The sequence below is a fragment of the Falco rusticolus genome, chromosome 3, assembly GCF_015220075.1.
Source record: "Falco rusticolus isolate bFalRus1 chromosome 3, bFalRus1.pri, whole genome shotgun sequence".
NCBI lineage: Eukaryota > Metazoa > Chordata > Aves > Falconiformes > Falconidae > Falco > Falco rusticolus.
The window spans coordinates 99,317,127-99,339,058 of NC_051189.1; the positions used below are offsets into that span (position 1 = coordinate 99,317,127).

At 37.9% G+C, this 21,932-nt stretch overlaps 1 protein-coding gene across 1 annotated transcript in view; it reads left to right on the forward strand.

Annotated features, from left to right (window-relative positions):
• CDKAL1 (CDK5 regulatory subunit associated protein 1 like 1) overlaps window positions 1-21,932 on the forward strand; it is a 430,469-nt gene that overhangs the window by 178,533 nt on the left and 230,004 nt on the right. The window contains exon 9 of the mRNA XM_037382142.1: window positions 15,473-15,576. Within this exon, the coding sequence (XP_037238039.1) occupies window positions 15,473-15,576 (104 nt within the window). The remainder of the gene's footprint in view (window positions 1-15,472; window positions 15,577-21,932) is intronic.

Consider the following 21,932-nt stretch of genomic DNA (forward strand, 5'->3'; position numbering starts at 1 on the left):
GTAATAGAGGAAAAATATTATTGCAGGTTAACTGCTTAGATAAGTATCAACATCTTTAGGATAGTTCAGCTGTATAGTTTAGCACTGTTTGAATTCACTTAAAATTCTGTAGTTCATGATAATACAGTGACATCTGTTCACCAAGCACACTATAAACATTTAAATAACCTTAGAGCTTCCAGCTGAAGGTTTAGTAGTGATGTCTCCACTAGGCTTAGCCATTTCACTTGAACAGAAGGCATAATCTAATGTTGTGCTTATTGGCTCGTATCTGCAGTTTGCAGGGAAGTAGTAGCGTTGCGAGGAGCCTGGCTGTATCTGCACCAGACCTCAGAAGCCTTTCCTGGATGTGTTCAAATCCTAATTTTTTGTGGAAACAGGCCATGCACTCCAAGTTTAGAAATACGTGTATGTGAAAGCACCAAAGTAGTCTAGAACTTATACTAAGTGCTGTTTAGCTCCTATTCCTGTTTGTATAGGTTCCCTTGTATAAATATTCAAGCACTAGCTATACATCCCTTGCATCTGTACTGAAAGCCAGGCTAGTGCAGACACTTTATAACCAGCTAATATCCAACATATGCATTCTTTGTGGTTCAGACAGCTGCTGAACTTATTGCAGAGACTATAATAGGAATTTTAATCATTAAACTTAAACTAGGCCCTATTCCTGTATTACTGGTTCATTCTAGCAGCTTAGGTACTTTACAGCTCTTCCTTCGTTGAGTGGAAGTACACTGAGGAGGCATAGCTTGTAGTGTTAAAGTCAAGTACGGGAGTGAAGCCATACCCCTTAACAAAGTAGCAGTCAACTGAAAAGAACAGAAAGTTTGTGAGCTGCCATAAAAATATCCTGAAAAATTGGAAGTAGGTGTGAAGTGATGGTACTTGCTGTGAGGTATTTTTTGGACGCTATGTTTCTGTGATGGCAGAAGGGACTGTCTGAAGGATTGTGTTTTACTGTGGTATCTTCATTCTTCTTTCATAGTATCTCCTTTTCTGAGCAGGATAGCTGTGGATTAGCGTTCACTTTCTTGTCACTTGTTCTTGAAATGTAGTTAATTTAAACACAACCTGTAGCTAAACTGTCTTAAGTATCAAAAATGCCACCTATTGTGGGGGCAGAATGGCTGGTTGAAATAACCTGCATTAATTGTATACTCATATGAGTAACAGAAGCACATTTTAAGTATGATTTTTTTCTTAGGACTTGTAGCTGAAAAAATTCTGTTTGAACATACATTGTTCAAAAAAAGTTCCAAAAATATTTGTGGTTGGAGAAGTGCCCTCAACCTGCCAAATGAATTTCAAATTCTACAAAAATAAGGATAGTCTTGCTGTGAAGTGATGCATAAGCTGCAGTACTCTTTGGTATGTCATACGAAAACGGTGCTGAAACACAACAGCCAAAGTAGACCTGTGTGTTTGCTGTGTATTGGTGCAAGCAGAAATGCATCTTTATGACAGAGTAAGATTTGCTCTGTCTGACAACTATTAAAATACTAGGAATGAGGTTTTTCAATGCTAACTGGTTTTGTTTCTTTGCCTTTGTTTCGATTGTCCTGGGTGTTTGTGTTTATTACAAAGCCATTTCGCTTTTAGCATATCCAGCTGCATAGATTGGTCCAGTTTACGATTCTTACTTCTTCAGAGTAAGTAAGAATAAGACTTGGTATTTTTTATGATTTTAATAAAATGAATTTAATACATAACATTTACAAGACTTATATGGGAAGATATTCTTGGCAAAGCGATAGGTACCTGATTTATGTATATTCCTTTAAAAAGCACTTGCTGCTAATTATTATCTTACAAAGGTAATATTGCTATACCTAACTCCACTTAGAACTCTGTCTGCTGTCCTCCTGCTATTCTTTCTTTAGGAGTATCTAGGGTTTATCTTAGGTTTGTGTTGAATATTTTATGAATATTGTTCACTAGTGTATATTGAATTATTTTCTTATGCAATCAATATGTGGGTAAAAGTCCTGGTCCCTTTTGACATGAAATTGTGAAAGTAATACCATAAATACTCAATAAACACTTTGGCTTTTTTATGTTAGTCTAGATCAGCTGAATGGCTTTATTTTCCAAGGGGAATAATGCTCTTCTGAAAAGCAAAACATAAAAAGAGACCTATCTGCAATGAGTCTAGTCAGGCCAGAGACTTGGATTCTATAGTTTATACAAACTGCCTTAGACATGAGCACACATGACAGCTTATCGCACATCTGCTCATCAAGGGCTTTTCTTGGTTGTTTATATGGTATGTTCAGGGTTTTTTTCCCCTCAGCTTCTTTTACATGTGATAAAGGTGTGTGTGCAAAAGACTGTAGGATTCTTAGGAAAATTCAAGTTAAGTGAATTCACAAGTTTAAATGGAGCCAGGTAACTCATAACAAAACTGACAATTATCACCTTATTTCGGTAAGACTTGTTTACAGTTTGGGTTGATTTGAACATTTCGAAGGAATATGAAGAAGCACCAGTATATTCCACTCCAAATAAATTACAGTTTTGTCACAGTTACTGTCTGTATGACTCTATATAAAGCTTAAACTCACATGGATTAATGTTGCACAACGGTGGAGGAGGGCAGGAAACAAAGTGCAATTTCAAATGGCAGTTTACAACTCCATGGACATGAAAGAACCCCCATACACCCACCTTCTCCATGTCCAGTGTGTGGGTACAGTGCCCCTTCCCTGTATTTTTTCATCCTGTGGAGGAACATGATGAAGTGGACACCTAATTTGCACAGAACTGATTATTTCTGTTGTTATCTCTAAAATCAGTGTTCTAATTTTTTCTTTTTCTTTTTTTTTTTTTTTTATTTTTTTCCCTGTGAATTCATGGCTGACTGTAGCTCTAGTGGCATGTTTGGGAATATTTTGTTCATGACTGTCTGCTCTAAAATATCTGTCATACTTGTTTCTCTGTTAATGTGAGCCTTCAGAGTGCTGTGGTCTACTTACAGACAGTGTGTAAGTATCACATTAGTATCACACTCTAAATGTATTTGGTAGCAAATGGAATGAAAATTATTAAATGTTGATACTGTTTGTGGTAACTTTCATTTAGTGTTCTGCTCTGGTTCTCCTTGTACAGGCCAGACTTGGTCCTTCTCTGCATTAATTTTTCATCTTCTAGCTTTTCTTACCTCTGTAGTTGAATCTAAGCTTCCTGTGGTGTTGGAAGCATGCTGTGCTTCTCGTGTGCGTGTCTTACACATGTGTGCGCACACTCATCCATGTAGACACAAATAGTCCTGGAGCAGAGCAAGTCTTTATGCTCTAGAAAGGAATAGTGTTCTTTCTGGGTTCCAGCATCTCAGAGATGGGATCAGCTGTGGTGCAGCCTGTTCCAGTACTTGACAATCGTTTTGGTAAAATACTTTCTTCAGTCTAATCACAGTTTTCTATATTACAACTTGCGTCTATGGCTTCTAATCCTGTGACCTTGAACCTCCAAGAACAGCCTGCCTGTGTCTGCACTTGTGCTCCCATCAGCTGTTTGTAGACATCAGTAAGATCTCCGCATCCTAACAATGAGTAAGCCAGTTCTCTCAGCCTCTCCCTGCGTGCCATGTGCCTGAGCTCCTTAATTATCTTGTTGGCTACTTTATGTCAATGTCTGCCTTGTTCCAGGGAGCTCAAAACTGGGCACAGAACTACAGATGCAGTCTCACAAGCACCGAACAGGAGGCACATTTAATAGTTTCAATCTGTTGGTTTCATTCCTGAGAGTACAGTCCAGTTACACAGTACAGTGTGTTTGACCTTCTTAATGATGAAGACTCATGGTCAGTTTGTTGCCCACCTGGACCCCAAAGTCCTTAACTGCAGAGCTGCTTTCTAGCCAGTCGGTTCCCTCCCTGCCTGGGCTTGCTCTAGCCTAGATGTAGGGCTGCTTACGTGCTGTTGTGGGACGTCATGAGGTTCCTATTATCCTGTTTCTCCAAGCTGTTGATATCCCTCTGAATCGCAACCCTGCCCTCTAGCATGTAAACTGTTCCCCCCTCCTCCAGCTTGGGATTTGCTGCAGAGGCATTACATCCCCTCACCCGTGTCACTAATAAAGTCAGGGAGTAATGGTGGCTCCAGCACCAGTTCCTGAGGAACACCGGTGGTAACCAACCACCAGTTAGACTTTGCACTGCCGACCACCGCCCAGCAGTCCAGCCAGTTTTTAACCTACCTCATTGTCCACTTACTCAGTCTGTATCGCAGCAGTTTGCTTTAAGGGTTCTGGGGGAGACTGTGAGAAAGGGCTGTGTAAGGTCAAGGTATAAGAGATCCCCAGCCCCTCCTTCCCACGGGGTCAGTCACCCTTTTGCAGAAGGCAAGGTCAGGCCATGTCCTTTTCTTCAGACAGCTCAGCCTCACCAGGAAAATGTCATTTTAACCTGTGTTTATAAAAGCAAAGAAACAGCTTGTAGTATAATGTCATCAACCTTATTTGTGAAAGCATTTTGCAGGGAAGCTGTTGGGTGCTGCTTCCTGGCCAAATTGGTACTGCTCCTTGCGGGGCTGGCTTGGTCTGCTCAGCAGTCCCGGCCCGGGGCAATTCCCCATCATCCAGGTGGTTGGGTCTTTTGTTCAAGTTGAAAACCTGTTTCAAGTCAGCCATTGCAGAGATAATGTTGTAGCTGTGGAAATATGAAGAAACTTCCATTAAAGTGTTGACTAAGGCTTGTAAACAACTGAATTGCTGAGCTACTTCGTGTTTTGTCTGTCCATTCCTTTTTATTGTTAAGGCTTGCTTTTGATGACTGGAGCTGCCTCTTGCATATTTTCCAGCCTGTATGTCTAGAAGGCTGTTCAGATGCTGAATCCCCAAGGGGTTCTGTGGCCTGGTTTTAATGCTCTGATTTGTGCATTAAGTGCTTTTAGTTACGGTCTTTCTGATTTTCGTTTAAGTAACTGATCATAACTATACGAGTTGCAATGGAGTTGACTAAAAAAAAAAAAAAGGATAATTTTCATAAACTTGTCTAACCAGATAAAAACTAGTTGTCTGTGCTTTAATTAAAGGAGGAAAAAAAAAAGCTAGCAAGTTATGGTTTCTGTCAGAGCTGGCAGCAGTTGAACTGGAAAAGTTTCAGACTCACCACAGACTTGAGTGGTTAAAGAGGAAATCAAAGCATACAAACACCGGCCAACTAGCTTGGAAGAAAGTCAGCCCGTTCCAGTCACTGGGACATGAGGACACTGCGGGAGAGTTACAAGCATAATGGTCACTGAATGGAAGGCAACAGGAAAAAGTTAAGAAAATGGCAGGGAAAAAAAGTAAAATAGAAGAAAAGAGCTGAGGAATCATTAGAAGGGGAGATTTTTAGAGAAGTAAAGCAGATGGAGAAGTTGAGGATCATTAGTATCAAAAGGCTACTGCTTCCTGCTTTTCTGCAATGTCACTATGCTTTTAAATTCTGCAAAACACATTTAAATCTATTTAAACAATAACACTATAGTGAAAATAAAATAATTCATAAATGTTAGTTTCCCTAATTATTCAAAAGTAAGTTCCTTAACTTGCATTTTCTTTAAGAGGTACTTGGGCAGTAAGGAAGATATGTCCAAGAAGATAATCTGACTCAGCTCTATAACTGCGCAAAGGGGATTAATTTGCTTTTGAAAATCCCCTTGGAGACTCTTAAAGGCAAACATAAGGCCTCTGGTTTAAATTTCTATTTTTAAAAGAAATCAGTCACTGGATTCTTACAAGATGTAACTGTGTAAATCAGTCCCTTACATTGCTTGGAAAATCTCAGACAGATTTAGGATTGGGCAATTATGATGAAATGTGTGGTCTTCTTTCATTTTAAGTTGACAAAGAATATGTACTTGAAGCATGTATGTCTGTCTCTACTGCTGCACATATACGTATTTTTTTTCAGCAAGGCTAAGTGATTTATCACAAGACAGAGATGACATTTAAGAGCAACAACGTAGTGTTAATTGTAGATAATGCTTAGATCCTTGTCCACATCGGAGCTTTTAACATTTCTATGCTGCCACAACCAGTAGGATGTTTTGGGGCAGAAAGCTTTGTGTAGACAGAGTCATTGGGAAGGGATGCTTTCTAGATTATAAATGGTGAGTTTGTTTTTATTATGCACTTATTTCCATTATTTTACCCAGACAATTCAGATCCACTTTCCCACAGACATTTTACAAATACTTTTTTGGAAATTGGTCTGATGGCAATCTCAGATAAATTCTAAATTAAGCCTGGTAGTTCCAGTGCTGCTGAAATGTAAGTTTCCCCCCCTCCCCCCTCAGGATGTTTTGACCAGTACAAAAACAATACCTTTTATCCCAAGAAGCTTGTGGTACCTGCTGTGCGTTACAGAATTAACTGCAACCTAATGTTTCCTGTGAGATTTCACCACTCTAAAAGGGTCTGTCCCAAAAGCCATTCAGGAAACAAAAACAATAGCTCTTATCACAGGCAGTGGTCTACTTTTCAACCATGTTTTCTGTGTGTGTGATTCAGGAGTTGCTAACGTTGTGAAGATGCATGGTAAAGGAAGTGGATTGCTTAGAGAAGGACACTTGACTCCCCGTATCCTTTTCCTTCCACTCAGGGATGCCTGCAGAGATGCCTCATTCCTGAAACAGAACTTTGAATGTGCCCATGGCCTCCCCACCCTGCTTATGCAGAAATCACAGTTTTAATTTAATCCATAGTATTTTGTTAAACTTTAAAAGCTGAATTTTTTAAAGCCTAAGAAATTGTTCATTACTAACCCAGTTAGGCTTTGTAGCGCATTCTGGGTAAGTTATGTCAAGTCATCTGCCCCCAGTAGAATTTTTTAAATAGAATTATACTATTTGATGCTTTAAATACTAAGGCATTTGTGAAGTCACAGCTCTCTAAAACTTTATAAATAAAAGCTAGTGTCCAAGAATCCTGTCCTCAGAGGTAATTTTTCAATTACTGCTGTTCCTTAGGGGGGATCTGAGAGTAACGGTTGCTTACGCCTGCTGAGATAGTGATGTTGGGGTACTGTGCCACTGTGTCTCTGGGATTAGCTGTGAGCGGATTTCTGTGAAAGTGGCGTTTCTATCTAAAGTTTTTTCTGTCATAACTCTTTATTTCTACCATCTTCATTACTGCAATTTGACAAGACCAGGAATCATTGTCTTTGAAATATTGTTGCTCTTTATGTAGTGTTGAAAGAATTGATTGCTTGTAGTCACAATGCTGTGGCATTTTCTGCTCTGTGCAACAGCGGAAGCAAATTGATCTTACCTGTGCTATTTCAGCTGAGTCACTTTTTTGATATTAATGACTGTCATGATCTGCCCCCAAAGCTGTGGTCTGCATAACCAAGCAGCTGTTTGGAAATGCTTCTGAAATAATTTATGTCTCTGTGAATCACTGAGCTTTAGTTTGAACTGCAGGGAAAAGAATTATTGCACTTTCCAGCAAGCATCTAGCAACGCACCATTTTGGGTCAGGGTGTGGAAAACAGATGTATGCAGCTTAGCAAGGGAACGTTTTACCTTGTATTATCAATTTAGAATGCCCGAATGAATTAATTCAAACAATTGCAGAACTGTATGGGCAGAGTAATTAATCAAGAAGTACTTTAGACAAACACTAAAAAGTGCCATTGATGCACTTGATTTTGCTGATGTTAAATCATTGGCCTTAAAGTGAGCAAGTTGAATGTGTGATGGTATAACTACCTGGCTGTGACCTTTGAATCACCTGCACTTGACTGTAGGAATTCAGTTTCACAAAATGCAAATATTTGAAGTACAACATTAAATCATATTATAGCTTATCACACTAACTGAGCTGCCTTCTCTCCAAATTCCTTTTGATAGTAACTACTACTTACTAGTCACTGGTAACTACAGAGACATTACCAAATAAAACACTGGCATTAAAGGTCTTCAGAAGAAGAAAAATATAATGCACTTTGTTCCCATTTTGCTGAGCCTGGAATGGGTTGCAGAATTAAAAAATAGCATCCCAGAGTTGCGTCCTACTTTGAGAAAAATGTGTGCAGACCCATACGCTGTTGTGTAGTGTTTCTTCAAAGGTCATCCTATTTTCTTCTAAAACGTTTTGGAAGGGTTTTTTCTTTTAAGGTGGCATTGCACTGTAAGAACAGTTTCTAAATTTTAATAGAATTTAATTATATTCTATTTTATATAGATATATCTAATGTGTTTATTCTATTAAAAATAGTTTCTGAAATGGATGGCTACAAAGGTAATTTCAGCCAAGTCCTGTTTTTATCATATAGAAGGTGTTGTAACATTGAGTGCATCTGTGTAGCATAGCCCCTGTGGCTGGTGTCCAAGCTTCCTCTGAACAAGCTGGGATGCTAGAAACAACATTTGTGTAATAATGTGGTTTGCTGCTTAGACTAATTAGCCTTGATGAGAAATAGCTTGCCACTGTTTCAAAAGTATTTAAAATCCTGAATCTTTTTAAAGTGAAAACAACCTCCCATGTCCCAATTTTTTACAGGAAGTTATCTTCCCTGTCATAGAGGGTTGAGAAGCTTTGTTGTAAAATACGCAAACTTCAAGCAAAAGAACGTTTTCCTGAAGACAAGTCAAGCATATTAGACATGGTTTGTTTTGGGTTTGTTGTGTTGTTCGTTTGTTTGTTTGTTTGTTTTCTGTGAACTACTTTTTTTCCTGATCCATTGCAGTTAAGTTTGATGAAGTTTAGAAATTTTCAAAGGACAAAGTAGCATTTATAGAAGTAAAATACTAAGAAATATTCATGGCATTTAACTCTATAAATGTAGTATGAAATTTAACTATATTTATGGCATAAATGCTTTTGTTAGGTTCATAAAACTTTGTATCCTAAAGAGAAGAATACTTGTAGAATTCTACTAGCTCTTGTTTATTAAGTTGTGACTAGTATCCATCTCTTTTTCATCTGCTGGGAGTCTCCGTTTCTGGTATTCCTTTTGCTCAGTCAAGCCTGCAAAGGGAAGGTTTCTCGTTACTCACACTACAGAGCATTTTTATCAAAATTACATTTGATAGAGTTTCTATCTTTAAAAAGCCTAAATCTCTTCTGTAAACTGTCTTTTGAAAGAGGCAAATCTTGCTCCCTTCTCAGGAAAACCACAGTTTAATAATACAATATATTCTTGGGCTGGAATTATTGAGCCCTTCTAAGGAAGTCTGATGGTAGGTGCCGGGAGATGGTGCGGGTGACTGTGATGAGCAGTCTTTCTATATTTGTACTGATGTGATGTTCCAGTGATGTTAGGGACATTATGCTACTGTCAGAATTATTATTATTTTTTTTTTAATAGGGCAGACTTCATAAAATCTTGAATTTCTGATTAGTCAGATCTCGTTAAGGGCAAATATTAGTGTTTGGACTAAATTGTGATTAATGGCTTTTTACTTTATTTCTGCAAATTTCTAATTTGGGAGAAGACCACCTTAGGATTGGGATTTAGTTGAGGTGTTTTGGTTTTTTTTTCTGGCAGTGGGTGGGGTGGTTTTGTTTTGTTTTATTTTTGGTTGGTGGTTTGGTTTTTTTTTCCCTGCCAGCGCATTAGGTTGATACCAAGCAAGAATTTAGTGGATTATTCAGGAAAGGGGGTAATACCACGCCCCTTGCCCCAAAGTAACCACCTGCAGAGCAGCCGGGATGTTCTGTCATATGACACTGGAGCAGCTATTCAGCTCTCCCATCTTGCTCGCAGATGTCTGGTCTGGGTCAATCACGTTCAGTGTGAGTGAGTAGCACACTAATGGTGTATCGCAGTACGTAATTAAGTTGTTTTCTGAGCTTTGAATGAAAGATGTTCTACACTTTTCATATCTGAGGGTGGGATCCTGTCTCTGCTAAACTTAGTGGCATGAGTCCCATTAAGAGGAACCAGGATTTTGCTCCTCATGTCTCTGCTCTCATTCTCATCTGCTGCTGAAATCCACTGATTAGTCCCACTGAAGGAAAGTCTGTGTTTGTCTGCTGTGTCATAAGTATTCTTACTCATAATTAGTTCCATCTGTAAGGGGTAGCCTTTCATGTTAAATGTGTGTGTGTTATGAGGAATATTACTGTTTTGAAAATGAAGAGTCTGCTTAATCTAATGCACAACATGAGCACATACTAGCTAGACAATGTGAAGACCACTGTTTCCTCTGTCTACAACAAAATATCAGGCACTTGACCAAAATGTTGATGACGTTCAGTTTGGTAACATGTTCAGAAAGTTTTTAATTAGCCACATGGTAGTAATTTACCTGTGGATAATATTTTACCTTGTTGTGAAATAATCCTGTGTATTGGGCACATAACTGATTAAAGGTTAATAATTCAAAGCAAAAGGTTAATAATTCAAAGTATCTTAATTGGTTTAGTATGTTGGAAAACCAGGACTTTGTGTTTTTTGTTCTGGAATCACTCAAAAATTTATCCAAAACATGTTGGTAATTACAAACGTAATGACCATTAATAATTGTTTCTACAAATGTCTGTAATTTGTGCAAAAAAGCTTTGACCTGTATTAATGCAAACTGACATATGCAACTTTAGATGCTTGAAGAAGGCTTCCAGTTTAAAACAAAGCAAATTCTCTTCTGCGGCTACTAGCGTGCTGCCTTTTTAGTGCTGCATATTTAAGCTTCAGCTGTGATAAAGACTGGTTTTTAAGGAGCTTTACCTACTGGGCTGGTTTCAGAGGATCCACTTGCTGGTGCATGCCACTTAGTAAAAGGCAATGCTCAGATTCTCAGAGTTCCCAACACACTTTTTCCACTTGATTGTGGTCTGAGTATGTGGCAGCATGGACGTATGAATAATTTGTTATGCTGGAAACTTGGAGTGGAAGGCTGGCTTACTAAGGCAAAAAAACACTACAGATACTTCATTATAGTTATGGTTTGGTTTAAATTTGTGTGTTCAAGAGTAGGTAATTCTCAAATCTGTGAAAAGTGGTTAGTTCAGCATTTTTACAAGTATTTGAAATCTGCATCCTTTTGTTGGTCAGCTGTAGCCCAAAAAATTATTTTTTTCCCGGGGTTGGAAATAGCAAATATGGTACCAATAGGATTTAAAAGTTTTGGCTTTTTTTGTTTGCTTTCTAACATTAATCCTTTTCTATGTTACATCAAAGTCTGTCTCATTTTGGTTTTGTTATATAATCTCTTTAAGTACAAAACAAAAAAACCCCAACAAACACAAACAAACAAAGGAAAGAAAAGAAAAACTGAATTACTTAGGTATTCCACAATATTTTTATTTTAGACTAGGAATAAGTTAATTGGCAGCAAACTTGAAAAAAGTATGTCTCCAAATCCCAACTTTCAACTCTTGCCCCAAAATAAATCAAGAAACCCTCTGAAGTACTTAAAGACCATAGTAAAAAGTTCTTAGAAACAGTCCCATGTAATACTGTGAATATTTTAAGAATAACTTCCCCTTCTGTGTGCTTCTTGCTACACATTTCCATTATCTCTTTGTGACCAAGGTAACTGCACTACCAGAGAGAAACTGCTGTTAACGTATTTTTTCAGGTAGCCCAGGTCTTCGTTTAAAGAATATTTGCCCAGGAAGCAACTCTGAAAATGCAGGACAAACAAATTTACTAGAAACTAGTCCTTGTAGGAAAAGAACATTGATGGAAGAGATAAGACTTATCCTCATGGTCTGGAGATGAATAATTTGAGTATTTAGTACTGTTCCATAGTACTTAATACTCCTAGTATTTAGTACTGTTGCTGTAGAGCTTTTCAAATACCATCACCTAAAGACAGAGAAAAATACATAGTGAGAAATACGTATGATTTATGCATAAATTATAAAGAGGAAGAGGTATTTTTTGTAAATAAACTATACGTGGACTTTTATGAAATGAAAATTTCTATGTAAATAGCATAAATAATCCTTTTAACTGTACCTCAATACCAGTTTAGATTTTGGCTCTATTTAGATCTATTACATAGGAATGAATTTAGAAGTTTGTTTTAAATACCAAAAGTATAATTTTTATCAGTCTTATGATGAAGTGGCACATCTTGAAGACAAGCCCACAAAAAGCATCGTCTTCATGCAAGGTTACAGTTCAAGATGACAAAAAATTGGTAAACAACTTTTCATTGAAACTCACTTTTACACCAGATTTGTAGTAAGTCACTTTTTGCAAATGGGAGTAAAATAGAAAAGTTGTTGGTGGTAAGTTTGCGGTTTTTTTTTCTTCCCAAATCCTAGCTTAAATTTGAGTTTAATAAATTTACTTCATCCCAAGATATAAAATCTTGATGCATCCCTTTGTTACTGATGGCTGACAAAATTGTTGTTTCTGGGTAAAAGGGATGCTGTTCAAGTAACCTTGGGGTCATGAGGCAGGATTGTTGCAAGTTAAATCTCTTCTTGATGACCTGAGAAGGTTGGCAAAATAGCTGGTAATGTTACTTTCTTTGGAGGAAACAAAGACTAGTACAGATATCATCAATGTCAAGCACACCTTTGTGTGTTGGTTTTAAGGGGGCAGGCATGTCTGCTATGAAACTGATTTTGTTTCCTTGAAATGAAAGCAAAATTAAAAAAAAATAAAATACAACAAACCAGCAAAACCCATTTCGGAACAAAACCCAACACCCAAAAAGCGTGCAAACCAGAATCTGTGGATCAGCCTATGTACGACAGGTAATTATTTTTCTTTACTCCCTTCTCATGATCGTGGCTATCGAGATGCTGTAGGGTTTCCATCTGCACAGCTGGAAGAGCTGTGGTGAATGGTGGCTTTTATCGCTCTGGCTGTGCCCCTCAGCAGGTGCAGCATATCTTGCATTCGTGATCTTACGAGCTGGCCAGTAAGTAACGTGGGCTTTGACTGGATCGCCTGTGAGGTGCCTTCTCAAGGTTCAGGGGTTTGCTTGCAGTATTTTGCCACCCCAGCATTGTTTTTTAGCGCTTTGCAGACCCGTGTGGGGTGCTGGAGGGGCCTCTGGGGGGAGAGGCTGGTGCTGGCTGGCTGGGGTGGGATGTGCGTAGAAGACTGGAGTGAAGCTAAGCCTTGGGGAAAAAAAAAAAGAGAAGAAAAGCTTTGATCAAATGAATGTTGGTATCTTTGTTTCCCACTGCCTGAATTTAGAATTAAGTTTTTATTTTCGTTGGCGATAAGTTAGCTTTCCCTGAATTGAGTCTGTTTTGCCCATGCCAGTAGTTGGACGCGATCTCCTCACCTCTCTAGACCCCTGAGCTCCCTTGTTCCCTTCCTCCCTGTCCCACTGGAGGGGGGAAATCTGGCTGTTAGCCCCCACCAACCCACCAGGCCAGGCTCCCAAAGGCAAGTGTAGCAGTGCTCTGCGAGACACGGCAATATACGTCACCAATCCATAACGCTGTTTTTTTGTAGCTGTGTGGAAGAAAACTGGTTTAGCTTAGTGAACGATGGAGAGGGGAAGGAGTGTGACAGTGGGATAGCTGGATAGGAGCCTGCTACGAAATGAAGGGTTAGGTTGAATGGAGAGTTGTGCTTTAAAAATAAAAGAAATGCAAAAACAAGAAAAGAAACAAAAGGGGGGGGGGGGGGGAGAAATGAAAAAAACATGCTTTACAACCCTGGGAGAATTGTAGGAGTTTGAAAGAGTCACAGATGGGAAGCAGGGAGAGAACCGAATGCCCCTGGGCTGTGAGGGAAGGCCCTCTGTGGCGTACCTTCCATGGCCAGTGGTGGAGTAGAAAACATTTTAGGTTGCTAAATAAGTTACACAGAGGAAGTATGGATCAATTATCTGCTTATACTCTCTTAATTTCAAATGCTACTTTTTTAAACATGCTTTGGGTCTTGCAAAATGAAAGGCTTTTGGTTCGCAGAAGAGAGGGGAGACAGGTAAAAATGCCTTCACGTCTGCTGAGTGACTTGTCTTTGAGTGGGAATGAATCACTTATTTGAGCAGGTTGTAAAGGTTCAGATTATAGGTTTGTTTTTTTTTCTATTTTATATAAACAATTGTATATTTTACTGAATGGCAGCTTTTTTCGTATATGTTTTTGGTTCTTAACAGAACAGTCTCATTGCTGTGGTTAAGCAGTATCTTTTAGTTTTCTGATCTAAAATGGACACTAAAATCTGATGCTTGGGTCTGATATGCAGGAAATAAATATACATACCCAGTCTAGCAGAGAGAATCACAAACTGTCTAGATGTTATCTGGTAGAAAGTAAGGTTCTGTTGGTAGAGAAGGTCTCAGGGCCAAGGTGATGTCCGGGGCAGGAGAGCACCTGAGTACACGTGCTGTGCAGTGTCCTGCGCTTCCTGATCCACCGCTTGTGCAAACAAGGTGCAACAAACGTCTGAGGGCAACCTCTGCGAAGGAAAACCTTTAGAACTTGCAAAGCAATAGGTCACAGAGCTGCCAGATGCAGCAGTAGAAGACTGGATAAATCCAAGTAGTAAACATGGGTCGTGTAGGCTGGTGATTTCAGAACCCACCAGGCACTATCTTTGCCTTTTCATTATGTTGTGAAAGTTCTATAGCAACACTCCTGTAGTTTAGTGTTAGCCTTTTCTGGCACCAAAATGCTTTGCTATATTGAAGCTGTGGCTTTTTTATTGTGAAAATGGACAGAATTTAAGATGTTCTAGTAACCATGAACAAGACAGATATTTGTAATGGGGATTTTTGGTTTTGTGGGTTTTTTAGGGGTTTAAGTGCTTTAACCTATAAAAAGCTGTAGGACAATATCAACTTTAAAAGGGGGAAGGGGGGGGAAAAGTGCAACAGACTGCTTTTAACATTCTGCTTATTACATTCATCGCACTACCAGGATCCAAAGGCTAATTCAGGAAAAATACGCACTGAGTGGTAGTTTTTGTTTGTTTTGATCATTCCACTCTTTTACTTTGAATTAGTCTGCCTTTGCTACATTGTCAGGTAAATTAAAAGCATTCACATATTCCTTTAATTTCTTACGGGAGTTTTTCATTAGCTCCCCAATCTTTTGTGCCAAGCTGTCTTTCTGGTTGGTGATTCTGTCTTCATTATGTTACTTGTTTTGTTTATACAAACCAAATGAAAGAAGGAAAAAAATAACTCAAATGTGTTTTCAAGAATACACAGTATTTTTAAAATCTACTTTTAGTTTTTCAGGACTTTTTTCCTTTATTTCTTTGTTCAGGTTGGATTTTTTTTATGTGACAGCAGGATTGGAAGCCTGGAGATCCATCTTTAGTAATGAACAATTGTTAAGCCCATTATAGTTTTCTGAAAATATGTGAATTCCCACTCTTGGATTTTGTATGTGGTTTCCACTGATTGTTTTTTCAACCTTTTATATAGATGTGAAAGATACTTTTAAGAAGGTAGGAGGTCAAAACACTTTTCAAACTACTTCATTGATTTTTGAAACAAATACTACTATTTTCTGCTCAGATATAAAAGCTCATTTTTTTCATATATACTTAATAAACATGGCTGTGCATATAGAGGCTTCATTGGCTAGAAACTTAGTATTTTTGTTTTCTAAATAGGTGTCTCAATGCATGTACCTACTGCAAAACTAAGCATGCCAGAGGAGATCTAGCAAGTTACCCAATTGAAGAACTAGTGGACAGAGCCAAACAGTCTTTTCAAGGTAAGGAATTTTATGCCTACCGTAAAATTCAGCCTCTGAAGTGGACCAGGTCTTATTTTCACTGTTAGTGATCGTGACGCAATATGGCTCTATTACGGTATTGATGTTCTTAATAGTCATAACTGTGTCTGGCGGTGCCGTTGTGATAGAAAGCCGTGCTTCGTGATGGTGTGTGCCACTGCTTACAAAGTGTAGTCCTACCATAAGGGGGATTTCAGTTTGGTTTTAGGCTTGCTCAAATGAAGTTCCATGCAAGCATTTTTTCATGATGATGGCGAAACTAGTATTTAGTCATTTTACTCTGTCTCTGGTTTCTTAAGGGGGAAGACAGAACTTTTTCACTCAACAATAAAACTAAATTTCTGAACCTCCCCTAGGATTCTTAAAACCCTGTTTAAGGATAGGTTGCTTTTTCTGGCAATGGATTTCCTGGAGGAGTACTGGGATGTTTCTGAAAACTGTACAAAGCTTATCACTTTTAAAGGATATTTGTAATGTCACATGGATCCAATCAAACATAAAAAGATTTTCCTGCAGTAGAGTACCCTGTGCCAGTATCTGCCTAAAACTCTTGTATGCCTGGTAGTTATGATAGCTTTATTGTACCTTAATATTTGTTCTTTATATCTGAATTTTGCCAGTGTTTCAAAAACACAGGTTTCCAAATAATGCCAGTATTCATTTGTGATACAGACTCTGTGAAGGCACAGGTGTGGGTTGGTTTTTTTTTGGTGGGTTTTTTTTTTTTGGTGTTTGTGTGCCATGTTGAAGGATTAAATGTATATTAAAAAAAATACTGAGGTAATTCAGGCATCGCAACTCCTTCCATTTTTGTATCAAGTAGTATGAATCAAAAGTAGAACAATAAATCCAACATGTGATGTCATGTCCTCTGTAGATGTACAAACAGTACATGCATCGGGTTTCACTTACGGCTCTGAATGTTGCAAGTGTTCCAGTAAGAAATAGGTCTCTAATGATTCAGCGTGTTTTTAAATCCATCCTTATTTAGGGATCCATAATGAACCTTATTTAGGTCAGTGATGAACTTTTGGCTATTCCTGTCAGTAGTGTGCAAGGAAGAATCCTTTTCCTAATCAAAACCCACATTCAGAAATTTCAAATTTTACATTATCCACACACAAAGTACTTGTTTAAGATTGTAAATGCCTTTTGCTTTTGTTAAAAGCCAAGCTCCTCTCTTTTCTTCCATGAAGCCTATCTGCAATTGCCATAAAATGTCTCCTATCGCTTAAATTTGTACAAGTAATGCTGCTGTTGCTGTGAATTGGATTGTCTGTTATGATAAGCAGAAATCCTGTCATGTCTCAGATTTCTTATTTTAGCAGGTCAAGTTTCCAAAATCTGTGTGCATATTATAAAATGGTCAGTAGCTGAAATACAAGAAGTATAAATACACTTATTGTTTTGGTGGAGAAGCAGTTCAGGAAACGTTTCAGAAAGCTAGAAGTTTTCAGTAGTGCAAGACAGGTGATGTTGAAATCGCTGAGTACTCACTGTGCAGGAGGAAGTTTGATGGTTATGGTTATTATTATGCATTAATTTCCAGACACAAGTAAATGCCTGGTGATAGCAAGACATATAGGTAGAAAAGGAACACTACATTCTTTTCCTTTCACCCAGGTGTAATTCTGAAGTACTTTTATATTATGAGTAGCATAAGAATAGTGTTATTCTGATAGCATTATATAGTTGTCAAAATGCTCTAAAGAAACTTTGAACAATTCAGCAAAGGAGTATGACAAAGAGAAGAGATGGGTATTACAGTCAAGATTACGGTCTTTCTTAAGTTAACTATTTAAATTCTATTTAGATTTATTGTATGTAAGGAAAGAAAAAAATTCAGACTTGTCTGTCCTGTTATAGTTGTATTTACATGCCTTAAAGTCCACATTAATGAACATAGAGATGTATTTGCTTGATATATCAGGAAAGAAAACTCAAGTTTTGTTTGTCTTTGCAGACAATAAATGTGAAATTTTGGAAAGTATTTTGAACCTCAAATATTGTACACTTGGGTTGAAAATTCAGTAATTCAATTCATCTGTTGTACTGTGGCCTTTATTATAAATATTGACTCTTTCAAAATAACTTGATTTTTAATGGAAAAACTTGCCCTTAAGCTATTGTTTTGAAATTTCTTGGAGAAATGCTATGACGTGTCTCACAGCAGGCCTCTCCAGGGAGTTCTATTCTTATTTGGCCTTACACTAGTACCTTTGTTAGAGGACATAAGGAAAGAAGCAAGTACTGAGTTGTAAAATGACAGACTTTGCCCCCAGCTTTCTCATACTTAGAAACAGGCATGAAATAGTCAGATACTTAGTATGCAGTGTATGGAGAATTTATTGCTGCAGCTGGGCTGCAGAAACTTCATCAATCCAGGGAAAGACTTAAGCAATTCAAAGTCATTATGAAAGTTCTTGCTGAGTGACTGAGCCACAATCTCTTCAGCAATCACTTCTGGGTTTTTTCAGCAGATGTGTTGCTGAGGCTGTAGTGAGAAATAGGTACAGATGTGTGATGAAAAGTTTTTTCCACTTTGGAATTATTCTTGGTAGAACTTAGGTGTCTTAGAAGAACAGCGGCAAAACAGTACGTGATGATTTTGTATAACAGCACCTTCAAGCCACGTAAGAAAAGAGATGGTATCATTTGCGGTGGATTGTGTGCATGCATTCTTACAGTACGCAACTTCACGGGCCCCAAAGGTGAGAGGCTTCAATTGCTGAATACGTTGAAAATGGATTAGAAGAGCTGTATTTAAGGACATTTTGTTACAGATCCTTAAATCTCTGCACAAAAAATTTCTCCAAAATGCTTTCTTCAAGTGATCTTACTTTGGTAAGATTGCAATTAACATCTAGAAACAGTATTTTTAGCAGCAGTAGGTTGCCAGGACAGGCTTCAAGTGCTGTGATCAGATACTCCCAATTTTTCTTCAGTCACTTCTGTACTGCAGACTCTGGGTAGAATATCTCTGTGTATAAAATATTTCTAAGCTGCAATATAGCCTGCATTACTCTGCTGCAAGCCATTTCAAGTAGTCAGTGGTCTGGTCTTGGGTGGCTAATAATAAGGTACGTGATCTCTGACAGCAGCTGTAAGGTGGTACCTGGCAGTCATCTCTCTCTTTGATGTCTGTCTCCAAGGTGACTTCTGAAGTTTTGAAACTCTTAGGCTTTTTAGTCAAAATTTAGTTCTCTGACTCTAGCTGCTGTTTTTCTGAGAGTTTTGCATACTTTGTGTAGGTAAATTGGTATTTATTTCAGTGTATTTTAAGGTCCAAGCCTGTATCATTTTGGTTAGTTTTGTAAAAAGAAAGTTTAATATTCTGCCGAGTGGTAACTAGATGAGAGCAGATGACAAAGCTGTAATAATTTATATATGTGTTCAGATTATTTGTGTAAGCATAAAATTGACTCAAATCAACTGATTAAAAAGAGGTGGCTGAAAGCATCATGACTGAACAGATATCACCTGTGTCTTGTACTTTTCCAACCTCTGAAATAATTTTGCTTTTTGTATTTTATTTTAATATCTTAAATTCATTATCATGTGCACAAAATCTAAGTGTGTTGCAGGTTTCTAGGAGATGATGCATACTTTTGTAATGCATTGGACTAAGTGTTAAGGTGTAGTGAAAGCGAGTTTGTTGCACACTTTGTATGGGTTTATGCCTCCTGTCTGACCTCCATAGTAGTTTTGAAGTTATGACTCACATCAACTTTAATAATTCACAAACTTTCTTTCAGTTTCAGACAGAGTATTTTGTTCAAGTAGACTATTGAGGTTTTTACTTTTTTGACATTATTGGTTTTTTCTGTACATTTCAACTTTTAGTAAGTAGTTTCTGTAGTTGTATCATTTTTTTCCCATGAACGGCCTTGTCAAATCACATTATATAGCAGACTTCTGTAAGACAGCTAGTAAAAGAAGAAGTATTGCAGAATATAGTAAAGTGGTCTTTGAGTAGAGAACAAATGTCTACTGTAAGGTTGTTTATGCAAAGAGGTTTTCTACAGCTGATAATACAGCGCTTTCTTTGTGTCATCAATTTAGTAGTATGAGTTTTTTTCAAAATTTGCTATAGCATGTTCAATGCTATATTTTAGGGAATTGCATTTGCAGTTATGAGAGAGCTCTTTCTTTCCTTCCCAAAGCTACTTTATGTATAACAATGTGTTTTTGCTTAGTATATGAAGTGGAAGGCTGGGGTGGCTGCCATTGGTGAGCAGTGTTCCAAGGAGACACAAAAGTTAAACAAGCCTGTGCTTTGACTGTTGTGTGGAGTGCTGTCCTGGAATAGCTTTGGCTAAATTGCAAGACTTTAAGTTGGTTTTTTTTTTTCCTTTTAATGGGATTTTAGTGACCATAAAAAGATATATAACTGATACCTGGTGATTTGTAAACCTTACATATGTGAAAGACGTTCTGAGCAAAGATAGGACTTTGTATTGCAAACAATTGTGCTTGTTCAGCAAACTAAGTTAAAGTTACAAATAGTTTTATGGAATTGGCTGTTATTTCATTCTAGTTTAGAATTAAAATCTTCTGCATGTACCAGTACAAAATTATACTTCTTTAGCATTACATGCCTGTTGCAGATGGCAGGGAATATACTGCTATTAAAATATACACTGTATAATTACTACTATATTAGCTTATTTTATGGTAGCAACCAGGAAGTCAGGTCCTGTTGGGAGACATTTTTTCTTATATCCTCAAGCTTTGCAGAACAATCGCTTCTGGATGAATAATTGCAGTGGCAAAATATCATTTCTTATTATTCTGTTATTTGCATGATCGTTCACAGGCATGCGTGGCGTTGAATTCTGAATAACGCTTCTGTTTAGCAAATCTTGGACAAAATGTAGCATCATAAAGCAGGGGAGCTATCTGAATGAAGATTGTGGCTCTTGACTTTCATTAGTTGTCTTTAGCAATTATCTCTAATCTTGTATATTTTGAAGTGTTGAGAGTTTAAAGGAGATTAATGTTAAATATTTCGCTCTCTACAAGTATTACTGTAAACAGATGTTTGTGCATAATGATAAGGATTAATTTTCTATAATGTGACTGGTTTGCAGCGCTTTTCAGATGACTGTGAGTTTGGCTAAGTGTTTTTGGTTTTAGTAGTTCTGGTGAGTGCTGTCAAGACATATACTGCTTTATTAATTGTCAACTGTTTTTCTTCCTGCATGACTACCAGTAAGCTCTCTGTATGTTTTCAGAGCAGCTGCCATTCATGACAGGACAAATACGAAGTAGCAGAAATGGTCTTGGTTTCCCATTAACTGGCAGACGCAGTACCGAATTAGGATGCTTAGGCTACATCTTCTCAATAGTAGATTTGGTCTTTGAACGTGCTGAGAGGGACATGGTGCCCGCTCACCCAGATGGAGACCTGGGCTGTGTACTCAGGGTCCTTGGGGGGCAAAACTAAGACTGTAGAGAGAGTAGCTGTTGTATATGCAGGTCTCTCCTTAATGCAAAATACACACTTGCTCGGAGCCTGGACACAGACCCAGGAGTGCAAAAGCTGTCTTAGTTGTTTCAGTGTGGCCTTTGTTAATGATCCTAAGCATCCCCCAGGAAATCTTTCTTAAGTAATATTAATTCCTTGCTCACTAATAATTTTGCCCTCCTAGTGTCAATGTTCTGTCAAATAGGTGTATGTCTCTGTTGTACCCACACTGATGTTTTTTTCTGCAGCCTAGCAGCATTATCAGAAGTCAAGAATTTTCTCATGCTGCTTTCTCCTAAATTTTATTCAGCGATTTCTGCAACACTCCTGATAGAAAGCTCACTCTGTGCTAACTCTTCTTCCATACTAGCCATGTGATGAAGAGGGTGTTGAGAAACCTGTTGGATAACAAATTCAATACAAAAAAAGTGCAGTGGTGTTACCCACTGATGTATGGGAACTGAGTTTCCATTGTTCGTATAAACTCACATCTTGACAATGTGCAAACTGATCCTTGATGCTGATTTTGTGACTGTCGGTTAGTTTCTGTTGGAGTTATGCTTGAAAATACTTGGGAACCCCCAGAAATTGTGTCTGTGCTGTATGGTTCAAACACAGTCAAAGACAACGGTTCAGTTGTAAGGACAGATTGGGACGTGCTTTGTGTGGTAAAGAAAGGGAAAGAAAAACATCATCATATATATACTGTTAAATACCATAAAAAACTAAATTATATCGTGTTAATGGCAGACAACTAATCAATTAGTTGAATTAGGTGGACGTCTCTTTTGGAAGTGTTGTTTTACTGTGTCTCTTTTAATTCAGTTGTCTTTTGTAAAGATTGGGAAATCTGCTTTGTATAGTACTG